Source organism: Salvia miltiorrhiza, chromosome 1 (assembly GCF_028751815.1).
Source record: "Salvia miltiorrhiza cultivar Shanhuang (shh) chromosome 1, IMPLAD_Smil_shh, whole genome shotgun sequence".
In the NCBI taxonomy this organism is placed as follows: domain Eukaryota; kingdom Viridiplantae; phylum Streptophyta; class Magnoliopsida; order Lamiales; family Lamiaceae; genus Salvia; species Salvia miltiorrhiza.
In genome coordinates this window covers 55785273-55807063 of record NC_080387.1, presented here as the reverse complement: position 1 = coordinate 55807063, position 21791 = coordinate 55785273, and the positions used below count along the sequence as shown (strand labels likewise).

Below are 21791 nucleotides of genomic sequence, written 5' to 3'. Positions count from 1 at the left end.
ATTTTATTCATAGCCCCATTTTTTCTCTCTATAGCCCTTTAATTTCAAAATTAATAAAAATATTACTTCCTCCGTTTCACCAATCTTGATACATTTTCAAATAAGGTACTCCATCCATCCACGATATCGTTTCCACATTGTGGACGGCGCGGGTTTTAAGAAAAGTGGTGAATAGTAGTGGATATTGTAGTAAGTGGAGTTTGGGTCCCACTATTTTTGTGAGTGGAAGTTTGTGGACCATAGTTCTATAAATGGAAGTGGAAACGATATTGCGGACGAACCGAAATAGTAAATGTGGAAACGATATCGCGGATGGAGAGAGTAGTAATTAGTTCAAAATAAGGGGTCTTAATTACATTCTCTCTCCTACTTTATCACTTTTATATTTTATTACCTACACACTTAAAACACTAATCTACAACTCTTTAATTCTCGTGCCGAAACCACACGTGTCAAGATTCGTGGGACGAATGGAGTATTAGATATACTATACTACCCTTCTTGAACCCTAAATAACAGAGGATTAATTTTCAGTTCAAAGCCCCCATGAATGTACGGGAAAAAACAATCGAAAATACATTACAATGTTCTAAATTCCCAAAAGTTCAACTCAAAATAATCCTCTCATTGCAATTTTTGAGAATTTTGTTTGCATTCAATAAGATTGACAATATTCAATCGAAAGAATTCAAAAAAAAAAATTAGTACTATCTTCAGGGCATAATTTACAGTTGAGGAGTTTTTCATCTTTTATAGTATTCATTAATTTTCTTCTTTCTCATCCTAGAATATAATAGTACTATGAAACTTGATGGATTTATGGAGTATCATACTCCCTCCGTCCACCAAAAATGGGGCACAATTACTATATCGGGCGTCCGCAAAGAGTGTACCACTTTCCTTTTAAGGAAATGGTCTCACCATCCCCTTTAATCTTTAACCTTACAAATACTCTTTATTTACAAAAAAACTCACTCCAAATTCAATCTCAACCACATATCTCATAGAGTGGTGGGACCTTTTCTCCACTACATCAAAATCATCACAAATTTTATTAAATCATGTGCCCAACTAAAGTGCCCCACTTTTGGCGGACGGAGGGAGTATATATATTATGCCACAATTCTTTCCTCATTAAATTTTGCTTTCATTTTTTCCACCCTATTTTTACTTCTCATTCCTCATTTACGTTTTTCTCAATTATTATCAAAATCAGTCAAAAAATCAATTAAATGTGATGGAAAAGGTGGTTGAAGGAGAATTGACAATTAGTCCTAAAATTACTTTTTTTTATCTGATTGGATTGTTTTTTTTTTTTTTTTAAGATAGTAAATGAGAAACAAAATCCACAGAAAATGGATGGATTCGTTTGTTTTGTTTTGTTTTATCTGATCTGCATTCTCATGGCAGTTGAAGCTTTTATCTGATCTGCATTCTTATGCCAGAATTGTATTGTGTGGCTGTTGAAGCTTTTTTTTATCTGCATCCGCATAAAATGGATGGATTGTTTTGTTTTATCTAATCCGCATTCTCATGGCTGTTGAAGCTTTTTTTTTCCCCTAGCTGTTGAAGCTATTATTTGTTAACTTTTCGATTTGAGGCTACAGGGATAAAACAATAATTAACAATAATTTTAATATTTTTTAAATAAAAGGGGGGTTATAATAATATAATGAGTAAAATGGGAGCTATGTATAGAATCATCCTTTTTTTTATTTGTTAACTAAATTAATAATTGGGGTAAAATTTATCTTAGCTATTGATTATATTCTCGATTATGCATTGCATATGTTTAAAACAAGAACAAGAGTTTATAAAATTTTATTACGTGGCAAGAAAAAGATTTTGATAATTTGATTTTCAAATCAAGTATTTTCAAAAGGTAAAAGTTGAGTAGGGTATTGTTGATGACCTAAATATATAATTATCAAGATTTATGTTGAGTTTTGAAAAACTCGATTGTTGCAAATCTAGTTAGAAAATGATAACAAGGCAGAGGGCAGCAAACGCATAGGACGATGGCGAAGTTTTTAACAAGGCATGAACATCTAAATAATAACGTCAAATAAAGAGTTTTTTAGAGACAAATTGCTTGTATCACGCAACTCAAATAATACACGAAGATATGTTCAAGTGATTATATGGCGGACTTATTCATAAAGATATTAACAATATCAAGATATAAAAAGTTAGTACAATATCGGAATGTGTCGACTCTTAGATCAACAATGATTATGTTTAAGGGAAGTAATTGTACTCTTTTTCCTTAGATCAACAATGATTATGTTTAAGGGAAGTAATTGTACTCTTTTTCCATTGATCAAGTTTTTGTCCCATTGGATTTTCTTGACAATGTTTTAACGAGACAACATATTTTTAGCTATGGTCATTCAAGGGAGAGTGTTGTAAATATATATATATATATATATATATATATATATATATATGTGTGTGTGTGTGTATTGATGACCGTGTGAACCCTAAACCTCAGTATTGTATTATTATAAATAAAGATTTTTATCTTCATAATAATATGTTCTCCAGATTTATTTTCTCTACATTATTCTCTCTCCTTCTCCTCTTATTTGAAGTTTATAACACTCCTCAAATTCACATGAAGCAATTCAGCAAGTTGCGTTAAACAAAGTCAGAAAATATTTGTAGATACAATTAATATGAAATTGATAATTTAAGATATGATTAATTAAAAAATTAATTTAAAATATAATTAATAATATAAAAATATCACTACAAGAAAACATGGCTCTAACGACCGAAATTTCAGTCGTTATTTTCCTGAAGATGGTCGTTAATCGTTAACGACCGTTTTCGATGATCGTTGTTTGCATCGTCGTTTCGGGGCCCAACGACCATTTTTTCGATCGTTAACTTTAACGACCGAAATTTTATTTTTACTAACGAGCCCTTAAACGCTCGTTTATGGGCTCGCTTGATAGAAGCCCTTACAGGGCTTTCAAACTCTTGTTTTAAGCTCTTGAAAAGAGCTATACCAGGACTACTCCTAGTCCCCGGACCAGTAACTGATAAAACATAAATTAGCATATAGTAATAAAAACGTGTCCAAATGGAGTTAATATATCATTCATACTAAATGATGATTTGAATACATCTTTATTGGCACAGCAATAAATTAAGGGAGACGGCGGAAAGTAGTGAGCAGCAAACAATGGTTAAGCAAGAAGCATTTGAATGTGGTGATCCTGCTGAAAGTAGGGCATATCCGACTCTTCCAAATACACCCACGCCTCTATCCCATCATTCTCCCTCGTGTTCATCAATATCATCAAATCTTCAAGAGGAACATCCGCCAAGCTCACCCACACCGCCTTCCCAATCCCAAAATCCAACTCATAATCCCCAAATTTCGACCAATCCGTCACGTAAATCACCTTATAATCCCCCCTTAATCCCTTCTCAGCTATCTCCGCATAGCTATCCACCAAAACTCGCCTCCCAAACTCCCTCTCGCTCAAAATCCTCGCGCAATCTTCCACCCCTCGCACCGTCGCCTCCCGCATTTTCCTCACCAGCTTCGGGAAATCGCGCTCCGCAATCCCCCTCTCGCCCGCCGCGATCTCCACGTGCGACATCGAAACCCACGTGCCGCACGCGTGCTTTGCCACGGGTGGGACCGTCCTCTCGCGCACGTTTATCGCGTGCGTGATCAGGGCCGCTCTTGCAGGCCCACCCTCGTGCTCACGCTTGTCAGTGTCAGCACGGAGGAGGGCCTGCGTAAGAGCGGTCGACACCGCCACCACCCTGGACGGCGTTTTACCACCGTCTAGGTCTGCATGGGCCCGCAGCCTGGAGATCGCATTCTTGTCGAATACAATCCTCCGGCCAACGATCCTCCGCTCTCCCACCCCGAATTCAAGAGGGTCGGCGCTCTCCGAAGGGAAGAGCGCCGGCGAGCTGAAGTCGGGGCGCATTGTTAGCTGGCCGCCCGTGGCAGCATTCGCCCAGGCTGCCAGGAATATGTTGAGGGAACAGGCGTCGAAGATCCGGTGCGAGGCGCAGACGGCGAGGGCGACGCCGCCGCAGAGGAAGGTGTTGATTTGAACAGCCAGCATGGGGTCGGCGGGGCCGTCGGCGGCGGCGATGGCGACGGGGAGGAGGGCGTTGAGGCGCGAGGTGGGGAATGCGCGGTCGGAGAGGAGGTGGTGGAGGTGGGAGTGGACAAGGGCGTGGGAGAAATGGGCGCCGGCGTCGTTGCAGTCGACGGCGTGGAGGTGTTTGAGGTAGCGGCCGGCGAGGGGGTAGAATGCGGGGAGGATTTGAGCGAGTGAGGGCTCGAGGTTGAGAGTGGGGGAATGGGGAGGGTAGTAGAGGATGCGGATGACATGGATGGGAGGATTGAGGTCGTCGATCATGGAGATTTTGTAGAGGCGGAGGTGGGAGGGGGTTGCTGTTGCCGGTTTCACTAAATTTCGGCTCTTCACCTCTACTTTCATTCTTGCTTTATTTTTATGATTATGAAACCGTGAAAGACTTCAGATGTGGATATTGAGCTCCACGAGTATGATTGCATATATATACATGTGTGCGTGTATCTTCTCAAACAATTAATGCTTTCATATATAATCAGCTATACTTATTAATCATATTATTTGCATTATCTATTGTATATGTAGGTTTAGGATAATTAGGTGAAAATGATTTTTTTTAAAGTGAGAACTAACAACATATATACATATATATAAAATTCATGAATTTTATATTTTGTTCATGTATTTTATGTATTTGTGCATGTGTTCTTAACTCTCATCAAATGAATGATTCCCACTGAATTATATCCAATCTATTATACGCATATAATTATAAGGTAGATTCATATAAAAGCTATAGTTTCATGAATTAACTTATAAAGTGTGCTTTATTAAGAGGTATATAATGTGCTTATTTGTACAATATACAATGTTCATATTTATACATAGATACATTGTTATATTTTATTTAATTTTTTTAAAGATAAACAAATATTTTAAAAGATTGTGTAATGATTTGCTCAAAAAAAAAAAGATTGTGTAACAGTGAATTCGAACATGAAATCTTTCGTCTCAAGTATTAGTCACTCTACAATTAGGCAAGTGTACGCGCACATAATATTGTTTATTATTTTAGAAAACCGGTTTATATAGTAATATTATTGAATAAAATATTTTTTTGATACAATAAACTATTGAAATGCTATGTATCAACTTAATAATAATTAAAAAATTTATATTATTGAAAAAAAGCTTAAATATATCTTATGATATTATTTGGTATTTTTTCTAAAATTTATACCATAAGATTTCGTGGCTAGCGCGTCCTGATCTAAAAAAGAGAGATTTTGGTAGATGGATATCTGCAGCAAGCTAGATTGCACGGGTGCGAGGGGGCGGGGGCGGGAGCGATACGATTCGGGTACGGGGATACGGATTTTCAAAAATTATAGGGTGCGATTCGTGAAGGATACGTCTGTTATATATATATATATATATATATATATATATATATATATATATAGGGTAGGGATTCATAGAGAATTAGCATATATTATAGAATAGAGAATAAATCTTGATCGTGTGATTAACTGGATCTAGCGGTTCCAATTAATTCACATCACCAATATTTTAATCGAATAACATTACTAAAAAACCATTAAAAAATACTCACCGAAAATCACGCACATCTAACATGACTTTGACCGATCAAAAAAAAAAAAAAAAAAAAAAAAAAAAAAAAAAAAAAAAAAAAAAAAAAAAAAAAAAAAAAAAAAAACACATCACCGAAAACCATTAAAAAATGCTCACCAATATATTAAAAAATGCTCACTAAAAAACCAATATGTAAATCTGGAAAGATCCGAAGGAAACCGAAAATCACGCACCCACGCCTTCAAGCACAGATCTCAGATCTCTGTTCTCTCTCTCTCTCTTCACGCACCCACGCCTTCAAGCAAGTCGTCCAAATGCTCACCGGCTCCACTGACGCCGCCGCCGCCGCCCGCCCCGAACCCTTCAGAAGCCCGATTCCGCCTCCCTCTCTCTCTCCCACGCGTTTTTGACAGCAGACGGCCAAGAAGGGCCGCCGCTGCTACTGCTCTTCGGCCCCGCTCAGCGGCGCCTGGCCTTCGGCCCCGCCGCCCTGCTCAACCGTCTCGGATCATGCCGCCTCGCCTCCTGCCAGCCAACAACTCCCGATTCGCGAAACCGATTCGCGAATCCGATTTTTTTTTTTTTGATTTTTGGGGGGATTCGCCAGGTGGCGAATCCCGTGCGAATCCCACGCGAATCGCGCCCGCACCCGCCCCCCGCGCGAATCGGATACTGCACGGGGTTGATTTCCGGCGAATCCGTGCATTATAGGCAGCAAGACTTGACAAAATAGTGAAAAAAATATAGCAACCCACCAATTAAGGAACGATTGAAATGTAAGTCCGTATTGCAAGTTAGGCTAATTAAGTAAAATATTTTGGCAGTTTGGTTTTAATAAAATTAGCGTGGGATTTAGATAAGGTGCCGTCGGTGAATGGATTAGGACTGAACATAAAAGACAGTGAAGTCGTCAGCTGCAAGAAAAAATGGCTTTTAACGATCAAATTTATTGATCGTTAATTAAGGCCGTTATCTATCATTAGCAATCAAAATAATAATAATAATAATAATAATAATAATAATAATAATAATTATTATTATTATTATTATTAGGGTTAATGCCGTGAAAAACCATGAACTTTGGTGCGATTTTCAAACTTTCCATTAACTAATTTTTTTTATCAAATTTTCAATGAACTTAAATACTCGAACAATTTTTCCACGATTTTTACCTCCGGTGATGCTCCGGGCTGACATGGCAATTACAAGCTGATGTAGCGCTGACATAACGTCAACTATAACTATAAATTGACACATGGAGACGGAGCTCTGCCCACGGAGACGGAAAACCTTCTTTCCGGCGAGCTCGACCACTAACACACACACACACACAGAGATAAAGTTTTGGGCTCAAAACGACGTCGTTTTACCCCACCCAAACGACGTCGTTTTGATTCACCGCCGGTGACGCCATGTCACTTTTCAGGTCTCTTAAAAATGCCATGTCAACACTCAATTTGGGGATTTTTGAAAATCATGGAAAAATTGTTCAACCCTTTAAGTTCATGAAAAATTTGATAAAAAAAATAGTTCATGAAAAGTTTGGAAATCGCACCAAAGTTCATGGTTTTTCACGGCATTAACCCTTATTATTATTAAATTTTCAATTGTTGTTATTATTATTATTTATTTTATTTCATTTTGATTTTTTTAACAGTCAAGAATTCATTCGTTTTTTTTTTTTTTTTTTTTTTGAGGAATTGAAAATTCATTCGTTAATAATATTACTCCTTTTGTTCCATTAATGATGATTCATTAAAGATGACTCATTTCCAAAAACTGCAATATTTAACTCTTGTAAAGTCATGGACAGACCGGAAAGAAGTGAGCCATGCTTAGTCGGACGAAGAGAATATTGTTTTTTTATTTTTCTTATTATTCTCAGTCGTCAATATTAATTTTTTGTTTTAAACAAAATGGTTCTTAATTTTGATAGTTAATACTCACCCCCATGAAGCAAGACCAAGTTTCCTTTTTGGTCAGTCCCACGAAGCAAGATCAGTTTCTAAAAGTAGCAAAAAATTTACTCTTTATTCACTTTTTCACTTTTTCACCTACCATACTTAATAAACAAAATATCAATTTCTTAATTCCCGTGCCGAAAAGAACTTGGTCTTGCTTCATGAGACGGAGGGAGTATTAATTTTTTATAATTTTAAAATTGGTCGTTAATTCAATGGTTAATATATTTTTTTAATTCGATCATTTATTCAGTCGCTAATATTTATTTTTATTTTTTTTTTCAAAATTAGGTCATTAATTCGATCGTTAATATTTATTTTTAACTTTTTTAAAAAATTACCGATTATTTTCTCATTTTTTGAAAAACAAATAACGATAATATTAATTTTCTTTTAAGTTTTTTATTATTTTAAAATATATCGTCGTTATTATCGTTAGTTCCCCATCAGCACCAGCAATCTTTCCGAAAATCATCTAAACAAGTTTTGATATCCTTCGTGAACATGTACATTCAAGAGGTATATATATGACTGCATATTGAAGGGGAGTTTAAATGAATTGATAGGTGTTAGTTATATCAATAACATGCATTTCTTTATTGGTGATTATTAGGTAAGAAACTCCAAAGTTAATTGTGTTTATTGACTTTTAGCGGTTATATGATGGGAAAGACTCATGGGATTGGTGACTCACTAGGGAGTGATATTGAGGACTAATATTTATCACAAATCGCGTTAGAAAGATTCGTGGGACAAGCTGAGCTGGGTTGCTACAAGTGAATTTTTTTTTCTTAACTATCAAAATTTTAAGTTGTTAAAAAGAAAAATTGGTGAAATTATACTATCAAATTTGTATTTATAATGATCGATTTTTCAATCGTTAAAACAATTAATGAACGATCATCCAAATAATGATCCTTCAAATGGATCGCTAATTAATTCAGTTATTAATCATTTTAATGACCAAATTTTCATTTTTAATGTGTTAATGCCGTTTTTTCTAGTAGTTTGTTGATAATGCATGGTAGGAAATGTATACTTTGATATATTCGGCTGCATGATGTAACAATTCAAATTAAAATATAAATGTGATTTATGAATAGGTAATTTACCTTAAAATGTAAAAGTATATATGTATATACCTTAGAACCTGACTAATCAAATTGTGGGGCAAAATAAGTATATTAAATAAAAAATGATGAATTTAGATGACCAAAACTTATAAAATTCGTTGGACTACAAATTAATGTGACCATGGCATATATATTCAAAGATTCAGATAATCATAAACTAAAACTAACACGATAAAACCACATGTATTTTGCCTTTTCATATCATACCTACGGCTGAATAAATCTGGAAATTAAGTATTCAACACAAATGGAAAAGGTGTTGATTGTGGCAGTTTCACGTGTGCCCATTAATACGCAGTTACGAATTAATGTTTGTTCCCTAATTTGGATTACCATGAAATCAAATCATGTTTAGATTTGGTGAAATAAAAATGTAACATGATCAGATCATAATTACCGATGCATGCACATTGATTGCGTTACTGTACCAGCGATAGCTTATGTTAATGCTATGAAACACGAACTAACACATGATTCTGTATACGTGTGTTGGTCGAGCGGTAAGCGATTAATGTCTAAAACCAAAGGTTTTGAATTCGAATCCCCTATGATGCGGTTTTTAAATTTTTTTATTTAATACTGTTAATTTATCGAAAAAAAATTAACACAGTTCATGAAAAGGGACTAATTTGGATTGTATTTCATACATAATTAAGTTGAGCTTAATGCAATCGTCCCATGTGAGAGGATGCACTTTCGTCAACTTCATCTTTCTTATATATACTATGTCGCCCTCCAATTTTATTTCACGACTAAAATAATTGTATCATCTTATATAAATATGATGGATAGAACATAATGAAAAATAATTCAGGATGATTGTCATTTAAAACGTGAAATTTACTCAATCTATTTGATTCGACTTTTAAATACATACTCAATCTCTCAATTTTTGTTGTCATTCAACTTTTTCAACCACCCAGACTTTCAAATTTTCGCCATTTGAGCCGATAGTTTGAAGGTTTTTGGTCATCGAAAAATTTGGGCAAGTTTTAACTGCAATATACATATATATAAATAACAAATTTGAATCAAACTTAATAATGTAACCGGAAAATTTTCGTAAATTTATACTATATTAATTATTAAAAGGTCAAGATTTCAATTTGAAATTAATTTCAAAATTAAATGACAATTTAGTAGTTATAATAAAATTAGAATTTTATTTGTAAACTATTTTTTTCTCTTTTTCTTAATCTTCTTCTTCTTTTTTTCTTTCTAAAATTATGAAATTCGACTAGTTATAAAATATTTAATATGTATATCAAATTAAAAATCATGATAATAGCTCAAATTTGATACTCCCTCCGTCCACGAAAGAACTTCCTATTTTTCTATTTCGGGACGTCCACGAAAGAACTTCCTACTTTTTCCTATTTTGGGACAATACCCCACCACTTAAAAAATACTCCCCTTTTAAGACAATTCCCACCACTCAAATAACATTAATTAAAACAACACAATAAATTATTAATACTTTTTCACAATTCCCAATACACTTTACAACTTTTTCTCCACTCTCAATACACTATACAACATTTTATTAAAACCCGTGTCACTCCCTCCTAGGAAGTTCTTTCATGGACGGAGGGAGTATATTTTATGTAAATATTTGATTTAAAATGTAAAATTATACTCCTTCCGTCCCCCAAATAACTACCTAGTAGGGGACGACACGAGTTTTAAGAAAAAATTGTTAAGTGTTTTGGTAGTGGAGAAAAAGTGTATCTAATATTGAAAATGGTAGCATTGGGAATGATGAAAGATTGAAAAGTAAAAATAAATAAAGTATTATTAGTGGTGGTATCATGTCCATTTTGGGATAGGAAATTATTTGGGAACATCCCAAAAAGAAAATATAGGAAGTTATTTGGGGGACGGAGGGAGTAGTATTTATTTAAGGATTAAAATTTTAAAACAAAATCTCTCTACTCTCTCATCTTTTTTGAATGAATCTATTTTTCATTTTTTTGGGAGGAAAAACGAGACCTTATATTAAATCGCGATGAACAATATCTAAAAGCTAAGTTGGGAAGCCAGATTTCTAGATCATTACATCATCAATACTAGCAGCGAGGTTCACTAAACTATGAGCGACACCATTTGCCTCTCGACGAACACTATTTTTCAATTCTTTTTATTTTTATTTTTATTTTTTAACCTTTTCTTTTTACCTTTTCATAATGTTAATTTTTATTATTGTGAATTCTTCTTTATTTCTTTTATTCTTTTAATATTCAGTTCAAAAATATTTAGTTAAAATTAAATTTTTATTATATTTATAAATATGTTAATTGAGTGGGTATCAATTTTATATAAATATAAAAACATAATAACTTTTCTAGTGCATTGCATCAGGTGTAACAAGAGGCAAAGTTTGGTGCATTCGGATACATGATGCATCTATCAAATTAAATACTACTAAATTGATTAATAAATCTTAATTGAGGATGATTAATTTCTAATTAAAAATTAATGAACCTTAACTGGAATTGATTCATCGTGCATCTAGATGTATACAATTTTTTCTATAATACAATTTACTATAACAAAAGATTTTGTTGATAGAGTCGCAAAGATCGTCGAGGCGAAGTTGAAATCCAAACTCGGAAAAAATTCTAGAAGCCCCAAACTGGCAAACTCTCCTTGGAAGTTATTTTTGTTATAAATTTATTATAAGAAAGTTTTATCACATTTTCGTTAGTTTTATCTGATGTTTTAAAGGAGAAAAACATAGGAAAAGAATATTATTACGTCACTATATATCTCATTAGTCATAATAATATTATAATGAATTTGAGTGAAAAAAAAAAACAGAATAATCATCCGAATTTTTATCTCATTCTGCCTAAGAAATTATCACCATATAAAAAGTAAAAAATAATAAAAATATATATTTTTCACCTTTTTCCATCCCGGCGGATCGGGCCAAGTATTCTTACTTGGACTTCACAATTTAGTTTTAAATTTAGCCTAACCAAATTTAACAGCTCTACTCATATTCGGGTTCTATTTAATTTATTTTTTTAAAAGAGAAAGGAGATCAGCGTCGCACTGCCACTTCCAACTCCACCATAAACAGACGCAAAAAAGTTCAAAAGCTTCAATACCATGCTCCTCCATAAAATAGCGACATATCTATTTAATTTGTTAATACATCTATTTTTACCAATTTTGTTTACGATAAAGCTACTGGTATCCCTCGTCTCCAACTCAAGACCAAAAAACATAGTCCTATATAAATATAGGAAAACATGAAACACCAACTCATAAAACCATATTCTAATACGGAAAATATTTTCGTATAAATATAGGAAAAATTATAAATAATAAATAACTTTACATATTGCCTATTAATATTTCATCTGTGTTGACAAACAAACACCTCATACGAAATGTATCAAAATTATTCCACAAGTATACCATATATGAGGAAGCTTATTGCTGCCAAGACTTGAAACTAATCCATTTTATTATCATCCAACTATTAGAAAATCGAACCTGCATATCTGTATATGTACTGCAACAGCTATGAAAAATTTAACAACGCTGGGAGTGTTTTCAACAGGAGAGATTTGGCACAACAGGATGCAAATGGAGATGCTCTTAAAAGTCCCACCTCTTCTTGACACGGAACATCAGAGCCGTTGATTTGATATTGTCTTGAGGAACTTGGACCATGATCTGCACCTTCATCTTCATGGGGGCCGTCTTGGCTTTGCCGTCTTCATCTCCAACCTAAATCATACGTCATCAAACACGACATTCAGTTTGTCGAGCTCAAACAATTTACAGAGATGTAAGATGAAGAATCCTACAATGAAACTCGCAATGACTTTTTGAAGGTGATCACAAATCACATTTTTACAAGTTTCCAATCCAAAAACTTCATTATTTAGTCTGGTTTATGTTTCTTTTCTTCGAAGCAATATGGATTTCTGTGAGTCGTAAGCATGATAAATACTGGTGAACTCTAAGTGAACATATAAACGAGAAACTTACCCAGAGTGACGCCCAACCATGGCGTACCTCAGCATCATAACCAGCTTTTAATTTGTAGTCGTTCCCGACTTTGTGTTTATACACTGCACTCCAATGGTTTGTGTCGAATTTGTACAAGTAGCTGGCATAAAATCAATAAAAATATGACCACACTAGCAACCCATAATTCAGTGTTTCAAAATATAACAGAGTTTTTAGAGTTTGTGTCACAGGGTGCATATCTTTTGATTAGAAACAAATACTATATAGAATCCAGGCACCACGGAAAACGCTTCGAGTATTATTAGAAATTTGTATGTGTTCAGAAAACAAAGGCAGCGGGAGGAGGTGTCACCTCAACTTGTCTGAAGGACTAAATCTCCGCTTAAATGCACAAGCCAACGCGTTTGAAGGTAGAGATAAGCTTGGAATGAACGTCATTTCCCCATCCTGACCACAGAATGTAAAACAGTTAGCGAGAAAAACTGTTGTTTAACGAGCAGGATATATTATAGTTTTCAGTGAAATTCAAAATGATTAAATTCTCAAAATAAGTGTTGTCATTCAGTTCATATGCTGTAGATTTATTGACAAAGTGGATAAGGAAAATGAGAATAAAACAATTCCAAGAGAAATAACCTTGTATGCATATCGTAAATCCAGATTTTCATCACTGAATCGGGCTGTATAAATTCCACCCAGAATATGACTTTTAATGATACCATTCACTGATATAGCTCTCTTCTGTTCCTCTATCTCCTCATCTTTCTCTTCAAGTGAAATTTCACCAAGAGGAAATTTCAAAGTTGCTCTCGGCTGCTTTTCCAACAATAGAACAAATCAGTATAACAAGTTTTTATGCTAAGTGAGTATAGGATAAAGAAAGGCTAAATCATTGGCAGTCGAGACAGCATAATTCTAAAGACTATAAAATATCTCTACAGCAGGGAGAACTATAATTAACCCACCGAATGTAAAGTACAGCACCAACTTTTAAGCCCTAGGTCTGAAGTTAATAAGAAAAGCCTAAGGTATTATGTACAATTTCATGCATACAATATCTTCAAGTTTCCAGTTGTCCAAAATGAATACTTCAAGAATCGACCTAAAAAGACATATATAAGTAGCAGTGCAAAAACATTCTAACCATGCCTATAGATGGAACGGCAGATGACAATTCAAATTTGTATGCCGGTCCTGCAAGATCTGCAACCATCGCAACTTCTCCTTGCCGGGCCTAAAATTAACACAGAAGCACTATAAGAAACAGAGCACGAGATAACATATAAGATTTATTGCCCATAAACTGAGTAGAAGGCAAATAGATTCTTGTTGATTCCTCAAAATAGTGCCCTTAAACCTAATCACATGGTATTTACATGTCCTTTAGCTATTGTTCTTAAAAAATGACCCGGTTCGACCCATTCCTCAAATGAATTTTAAGAGGGACAGCGACGCCTATATTTGTGGAGCAAACTCCGATGCCCCCATATGTTGCAATTTTTGCTTTAGCCAATCAGAGGAATAACCAGAACAAGGGTATCGAGCTTCTTGATAGCATTATTGATTAGAAATGAATTTTCAAGAATTTGACTCCATACCAAGGGTTCATTTGCACGTTCCAAAGATAACTCAAAAGTGCAATAAAATGCTTGGAAAGTTGGTTTATAACCTTCTTGATATAACCACACCAAAAAAATGCCCAAGAAATCCTAATTAATTCCATGTAAATGAAAGTAAATTAACCTCTTCAAGTGTATGACATACTGAACAAACCATACTATCACATATTCACAGTAACACATATAAACAAATTACACTTTAAATTCTTGTAAGCAGTGATAAGAAAACCATAAACACATAATACCAAACACCCAAGATTAAAATATGTAATAAATGAAATCAAACCTTGAATTCGTGCGCGGCCCTGAATTGCAAGCCTGGTGCGATTTCGAAGTTTGCTTTGAGCAACGCATCGCTCTCTTCGACGTCGTATTGCAGCGACAAGAATTTTGAATTCAAGAATATTTGCGGCTCCAACACCTCCCCGTTGCTGCCATTTTGAAAAGTGAGCTTGAGTTTGGCCAGATTGTCCAATAATTTGCACGAGATTTTGTTGAAGAAAACGGAGCTCTCGCTGTCGAATTCGGATGTTACTCGCAACTTTGGCCGACCCATTTTGAAGAAACCGCCGAAACTGACCACTCCCGGGGCCTCCACGCCGCCGTCTGCAGCTGGCGGCGGCGGTGGCGGTGGAGGTGGAGGAGGTATGGACGGCGGTCCGGGCTTTGGTTCGACCATTGGTGTTGGATATTTTTTGAGCTTTTTCTTTAGTGTTTTTTGTTTTGTTTTTCCTCTCACTGATTTTAAGTGGAATTAATGTGCGGGCTGGTTTCTAAAAATGACTAATATCCATTCCTGAAAATTAAAGTTTATTAAATATAGAATAATTATCCCTATCCTAAAATCAGAGTCAGGGGATTTTTTAGGACATTAACTTAGATTGATTTGAAAATTAGGACAATAACTTTCGGACTTGTAAAAATAGGACACTAATTATTTTTTTAGAGTAAAATAGGACACTAATTAATAAGCGTCGTAAAAATAGGACATTTCTCAGCCGATAATTGGCTAAAAAATGTCATGCGGATGCAACACTTATTAATTAGTGTCCTATTTTACTCTTAAAAAAAATTAGTGTCCTATTTTTACAAGTTCGAAAGTTATTGTCCTAATTTCCAAATCAATCTAAGTTACTGTCCTAAAAAACCCTCGAACTCCCTAAAATCAATTAGTATTAATTACTGTAATTAGTACGCGCAGAAAAAAATAACCGCCGCGGATAAAAAATATGATAGGCTCGATACCATGTTAGATTTAACCCAAAGCTATAATATGGAGAAGAGATGCGAAGGAAAACTGATTTCATTCATTGTGCATCATACAATATATATAAGCGTGAGATACAAAAGTAGTAGATAAACCAACTAACAACTTTTCCTAACCTCACTTTACACGTCAGCTTTCTGTTTTAACTAAGTGCTAACTAATGCTAACTGTTGTTATTTCTAATAGGGAAAATGTGCAGATTGACTCCCGAAGTAGTTTTTTTTTGGGGTTATTGCCATAAAATACACATAGTTTGCTAATTTTCTGATTTATAACATGACTTTAAAATTTGGCCAAAAAATACATCAATTTTAAATTCAATCTTAATTTTAACATAATTTGAATTTATGAAAAATAAAGATCTATGTGGCATATTATTTTTTATTTTAAATCTAGATGGCATATTAATATTTGTTTTAAATCTATGTGGCAAATCCACACACACAAACACACAGTGACACTCACACACCACATACACACAAACACACACTGACTCACACACACCACACACACACAAACACGAACACACACCACATACACACACAAACACGAACCCACATACTCACAGACACGCCACCCGCCCCCTCTCTCTCGGCGCTCCTGCCGCCGCCGGTTCGACGGTGATGCCGTCGCCGGAGCGGCGTCTCATCCCTTCGTTCTATCTCTTCTCCCTCATCTCTCGTTCTCTCTCTCCTCCCTCATTTGGAAATATGTTGAAGCTTAAAAAAATTACATCGACCCTGATTTGGAGAGCTCCTTTATCGCCGAAAAATAGAGCAACAGCGAGGCGGGTTATCGGTGAGAAAGAAGGCTCCGATTTGGGGTGGCCAATTTTGGGATAGAGGTGGTGGTGATTTGGGGATCTAAGGGTTTCAGGCGGTGGCTCTAATTCGATTTGGGGATAGAGCTAATCTTCGCCGGAGTTCGCGGAGAGGGAGCTAACGTTTTCAGGCGGCGGTCGGCGACTACTCTTGTTTGTGGAGGGTGCGGCGCCGCCACTGTTTGTATGTGGATGTTTTGAATTCAAGGGAAACGAATGGAGAGCTGAGAGACGAGAGATGAGGGAGGAGAGAGAGAGAACGAAGGGAGAGACGGAGACGTTGTTCCGGCGACGGCACTGTCGTTGAGCCAGCGGCGGCAGGAGCGCCGAGAGAGAGGGGGTGGGCGACGTGTCTGTGAGTTTGTGTGTTGTGTGTGTTTGGTCACTTGGTGTGTGTTCGTGTTTGCGTGTGTGTGGTGTGTGTTTGTGTTTGTGTGTGTGTGGGTGTGAGGTGTGTGGTGTAGTCATGCCACATAGATTTAAAATAAAAAATAATATGTCACATAGATTTTTATTTTTCATAAATTCAAGTTATGTTAGAATTAAGATTAAATTTAAAATTGATGTATTTTCTAGCTAAATTTTAAAGTCATGTTATAAATCAGAAAATTGACAAACTATGTGTATTTTATGGCAATAACCCCTTTTTTTTTATCAGAAAAGGAAATATAATATAAAACTCCCCATGGGGTACCAGTGGTACCAAAGGGGCAATGAGAACGTGATTACAAATGAAAAGGAAATAAGTCAAACAAAAACAAGGCTTAAAGCACAAGCCATGCAGACACTATCAGACCAGCAAAAGAGAGCTCAAGCCAAGATTTTTGACTCTGTAACCCAAGTTCTAAAGTCGATGAAAAATTCGGCAGATTAAAAGCCAAGATCCACCCCCACACTCGTGATTTAATCTCTGCCGTCAACTTTTCTTTATTCCATGATTAAATTTATTCCATGATTAAATTTGCAGTTATTCCTCCCATTCCAAAGTGACCAAATAGTACACATCCATATTGCGGTTAGAAGAGCAGAGTCAGTTTTTTTACCAAGATTTGAAAAGGCGAGAAAATTCTCTTTGACCTTTGCGGGCAGAGCTGATTCAAAGCCTAGCCACTGCAGAAGGTTCCACCAAATTTCATCATATTTCTGGTACTTGAAAAAGAGATGTTCCATCGTCTCAGACTGTTCCTTGCAAAGCACACAATCAGTTTCCGGAATTGGGACTGATCAGGTTTTCGCATGTAGCAAGCCTTCCTTTCAACACTCTCCAAGCAGTTGTTTTTGCCTTAAAAGGCACCGGAGCTTTCCACATATCGAGAAGGTCTAAGCCATCGGCACCATGAGAAGTGGATGAAGTTGTCTCTCTAATCTTACTGTACGCCGACTTGACCGTGAACACACCATTAGTCGTCGCCATCCACCTCCAGCCATCTATGAAGCATGGGGACGGCAGTTTGCTGGACGTACGCGTCCCGGGGACGATACGCGAAAAATATGCGTAAAATACGTCCCCGGGGACGTATTTTTAAATCCCATTTTTTTAATTAATTTTTAAATAAAAAATATGGCGAAAATACGTTGACCATACGGTCAGATACGTATTTATCTCAAAAAATACGTTTTAGTCATAATTTAAAACTTCTAACTTGTTAAACCCTAATTCACGCCTCCCCCACTCACCATTTACGTTCTCCTCTCTGACCCACCCTGTGCCACCCCGCCGTCGCCGTCGCGCCGCCCTGCGCCCCGCCGCTGTCGCCGTCGCACCGCCCTGTGCGCTTGGAGCAGTTCGGCCACCTTAACAACTAAAGGTATTGCTCTAATCTCTTTTATTTGGCTTGGGCAGTGGGTATGTATGAAGATTGGCTTAAATTGGCTTTGGGTTTTGTTGGATTGAAGTTTAATTTCGAATTGGCAGTGGGTTTATTTGAATTGAAGTTTGGGCAGTTGGTTTATTGAGTTGGGCAGTGGGTTTATTGAATTGGCAGTGGGTATTTCTTAGTATTTTGTTGAATTGGGCAGTGGGTTTATTGAATTGGGCAGTTGATTTATTTGAATTGAAGTTTGATTTATGTTTTTTATTTGAATTGGCAGCCATGAATACTACAAATTCTAGTTCTACATCTTCTTCTACCACATCCCCTGTTATTGGTGATTTTCGAAAATCATTGTGGAGATATGTTAAACGACATGGTAACATAGGAGGTGGTGGCGGTGGAGTTTATTGGGAATGCAATTTTTGTGGAGTAAGGAAGAAGACAACATATACTCGAGTTATGTATCATTTGATGAAGATACGTAATAAAGGGATAGCTATTTGCCCGAAAGTAACTGAAGCAGATTTGATGGAAATGCAGAAGTTAATAGATGAAGAAGTGAGAATGTTGACTACTAGTGCTCCTAAATCAGTTCCGCTGCCGCCTACGCAGCCCCTAGCTCACTCAAATGAGCTCTATACAAGTTACATGACGAAGAAAAGAAAGGGGAGTGAAGGGAGCTCATCGACTCTTGAGAAGGCATTCAATGTCCAAGGTAAGAGGACGTTGGATGCTATGATTGCAAGATTGTTCTATTCTTCGGGTTTGCCATTTCATTTGGCAAGAAACTCTTACTACAGGAGCAGCTACACTTATGCAACAACCAACAATTTGGCTGGTTATGTGCCACCTGGGTACAATACTTTGAGGACGCATTTACTTGAGCAGGAGAGAGCAAATGTTGAGCGTCTGTTGGAGCCGATCAAGACAACATGGGCTGAGAAAGGGATAAGTATTGTGAGTGATGGATGGAGTGATTCACAAAGAAGGCCACTGATCAATTTCATGGCTGTCACTGAGAGTGGGCCTATGTTTTTGAAGGCCGTGGATTTTTCTGGGGAGGTTAAAGATAAATTCTTTATCTTTAACCTCATGAAGGAGGTGATTGAAGATGTTGGACCTCAAAATGTGGTTCAAGAATGCGAAAAATTGTCAAGCAGCTGGGCTCCTTGTTGAAGGAACATATCCTAAGATTGTGTGGACACCATGTGTTGTGCATACGCTCAACTTGGCACTTCAGAACATATGCGCCGCAAAGAACGTTTAAAACAATCAAGAGACATATGGATTGTGTTCTTGGATATCTGATGTTTCTTCAGATGCTAACATGATCAAGAACTTCATCATGAATCATGGAATGCGCTTGGTAATGTTCAACAAATTTGTTCCTTTGAAGTTGCTTTCGATTGCTGCAACTCGATTTGCTTCAGTTATTGTGATGTTGAAGCGTCTCAAGCTTATCAAGAGATGTTTACTTGAGTTGGTAATTAGTGAGCAATGGGAAGCATATCGAGAGGATGATGTTGAGAAGGCGAGCAATGTTAAAATGAAAGTATTAGATGACACTTGGTGGGATAAGGTTGACTATATACTTTCATTTACGGCTCCTTTGTATGAGATGCTTCGTGCTTGTGACACAGACAAGCCATGTCTTCACTTAGTCTATGACATGTGGGATACTATGATTGAGAAGGTAAAGCAGGCGATCTACAAGCATGAAAGACTTCAACCAGAGCAGACAAGCAACTTCTATGATGTTGTTCATACGATCTTAGTTAGTCGTTGGAACAAAAACAACACACCCCTTCATTGTTTGGCTCATTCCCTCAATCCGAGGTAACAATTTACATTAAATATCTAACTTAATTACTATTACTCTATTAGACTATCCATTTATTAATTCTATTCTTTGAATTTTAGATATTATAGCCACGAATGGCTTTCAGAGGACTCCTCCCGAGTTGCACCACATAGGGATCCAGAAGTTGCCAAGGAAAGAATCAACTGTTTGAAGAAATACTTTCCTCTCATGTCTGAGAGAAGAGTTGTAGCACAGGAGTTTGCTAACTTCTCTAGCATGGCTGGTGATTTTTCTGACTCTGATTCGATTGCACAATGTTATGATATGGATCTCAAGAGTTGGTGGGTTACATATGGCACAAGTGCACCTGCACTTCAATGTTTAGCATTGAAGTTACTTGTGCAACCCTCATCCTCATCATGTGCTTAGAGGAATTGGAGCACATACTCGTTCATCCACTCTTTGAGAAAAAAGATTTGGTGTTCGTTCATAGCAACCTTCGTTTGCTATCTAGAAGAACACCTGATTACTTAAGAGGTGAAACAAAGATGTGGGATATAGGAGGAGATAAATTTGGCACATTTGCGGATGTTGGGGAGCTAGAGTTTGCTGAATTATCTCTGGATGAGCCAGAATTGGAGAGAGTTGTCTTCAATGATGATGAAGATTTGAGGGAAGAGGAAGAGGAGGAGGAGGATAAAGACGCTGATGAGTGATCTGGGCTACTAACATTTTTTTGTGTTTCATGAAGTATTATCTGTTAAGAAGACTGTTTTATTTCATTATTTGCTATTTGGAACTTTGTTATGATGAATTAGTAGTGTTTTACTTATATTCTTGGTGAATTATGAATTTATAATATACATAAAATATATTTTAAATAAAAAAACTAAAACGTATTTTTGACGTATCGTATCTTGATTTTTGGAAAAATGACGTATTTACGTCCCCATACCGTATCGTATCCGTATTACGTATCCGTCCCCATGCTTCTTAGCCAGCCATCTTCTTTTCCTGCTATAAGTTCAACGTTGGAAAGAGTAGATAAAAGGTTAAGATAACATTCAAGCTCTCTCCCCCTCAAATCTCTGTTCCAGCGCCGAACTTCCATTCCCAAACGCCATCAACCCAATCACCCATACTCTTGATTGAGCCCCCTTGATTCTTACAAACTCTGAAAAGCCTTGGAAAAAGATCTCTCAGACTTTTCACTCCAACCCAAATCTGGTTCCAGAAAGAAAAAAAAAGCCCCCTCTCCAATCTGCGGTTTCAGATTGTCCCTCAACCACACCCCCTTCTCCCCCCAGCTCAAATTCAAAACATTCTTCCACCACCCCGGTCTCAACACCATGTTCCCGTCTAATCTGAAACCATCATCATCCCAGCCCAGTTCCCCCTTACACGCCCTAACTACCCGCGCCCACAAAGAGTTTCCCTCCGAGAGAAATCGCCAAATCCATTTGGCCATAAGGGCCTTGTTGAAACATTCAAGGTCCTTCAAACCGAGACCCCCGAGTTTAAGATCGGAGCATAATTCCTCCCACTTAACCCAATGAATTTTCCTCTCCCCTTGCCCCCCCTCCCAAAGAAAGTTACACATGATCGCACGAATCTGGGAAATCACAGATTTATTGATAATAGAGAACGACAGTTGGTAAATCGAAATAGAAGTTAAAACTGAGCGAAGTAATGTTTTCCTCCCGGCAAAGGAAATCTTCCTGTTATTCCACTT

At 36.6% G+C, this 21791-nt stretch overlaps 3 protein-coding genes and 1 long non-coding RNA gene across 5 annotated transcripts; 2 read left to right on the top strand and 2 right to left on the bottom strand.

Moving 5' to 3' along the window:
* Nucleotides 1-3070: 3070 nt before the first annotated feature.
* LOC130996125 (pelargonidin 3-O-(6-caffeoylglucoside) 5-O-(6-O-malonylglucoside) 4'''-malonyltransferase-like) lies at nt 3071-4535 on the bottom strand. The gene has a single exon (XM_057921634.1). It carries the CDS (start codon nt 4470-4472, stop codon nt 3192-3194), a length of 1281 nt encoding a protein of 426 aa, XP_057777617.1. The 5' UTR covers nt 4473-4535; the 3' UTR covers nt 3071-3191.
* Nucleotides 4536-12208: 7673 nt separating this feature from the next.
* LOC130996611 (outer envelope pore protein 37, chloroplastic-like) lies at nt 12209-15121 on the bottom strand. The gene is made up of 6 exons (XM_057921910.1): nt 14644-15121; nt 13883-13972; nt 13375-13551; nt 13091-13185; nt 12757-12877; nt 12209-12492 (listed from the first exon to the last, which is right to left on the bottom strand). Exons 1-6 carry the CDS (start codon nt 15034-15036, stop codon nt 12361-12363), a joined length of 1008 nt encoding a protein of 335 aa, XP_057777893.1. The 5' UTR covers nt 15037-15121; the 3' UTR covers nt 12209-12360.
* Nucleotides 15122-17878: 2757 nt separating this feature from the next.
* On the top strand, nt 17879-20965 carry LOC130997188 (uncharacterized). The gene is made up of 2 exons (XR_009093004.1): nt 17879-18252; nt 20693-20965. It is a non-coding gene; the product is annotated as an uncharacterized LOC130997188 (long non-coding RNA).
* LOC130996708 (uncharacterized) lies at nt 18252-20526 on the top strand. Of its 2 annotated transcripts, none has more exons than XR_009092750.1 (2): nt 18252-20094; nt 20179-20526. XR_009092750.1 is itself a non-coding variant. In XM_057922020.1 (2 exons), exons 1-2 carry the CDS (start codon nt 19586-19588, stop codon nt 20486-20488), a joined length of 819 nt encoding a protein of 272 aa, XP_057778003.1. In that variant the 5' UTR covers nt 19453-19585; the 3' UTR covers nt 20489-20526. The 2 variants fall into 2 exon arrangements, 1 of the variants encoding a protein (XP_057778003.1); XM_057922020.1 differs by having other exon boundaries at nt 19453-20094.
* Nucleotides 20966-21791: the final 826 nt, after the last annotated feature.

Coding starts and splice junctions, on each gene's coding strand:
- LOC130996611 (XM_057921910.1), bottom strand. CDS start 15,036: ATGGTCGAACCAAAGCCCGGACCGCCGTCCATACCTCCTCCACCTCCA. Junction 13,973..14,643: donor GGGCCGCGCACGAATTCAAG/GTTTGATTTCAT, acceptor TGTTAATTTTAG/GCCCGGCAAGGAGAAGTTGC. Junction 12,878..13,090: donor AGTCCTTCAGACAAGTTGAG/GTGACACCTCCT, acceptor ATTTTATGCCAG/CTACTTGTACAAATTCGACA.
- LOC130996708 (XM_057922020.1), top strand. CDS start 19,586: ATGATCAAGAACTTCATCATGAATCATGGAATGCGCTTGGTAATGTTC. Junction 20,095..20,178: donor GCTCATTCCCTCAATCCGAG/GTAACAATTTAC, acceptor TTTGAATTTTAG/ATATTATAGCCACGAATGGC.
- LOC130996125 (XM_057921634.1), bottom strand. CDS start 4,472: ATGAAAGTAGAGGTGAAGAGCCGAAATTTAGTGAAACCGGCAACAGCA.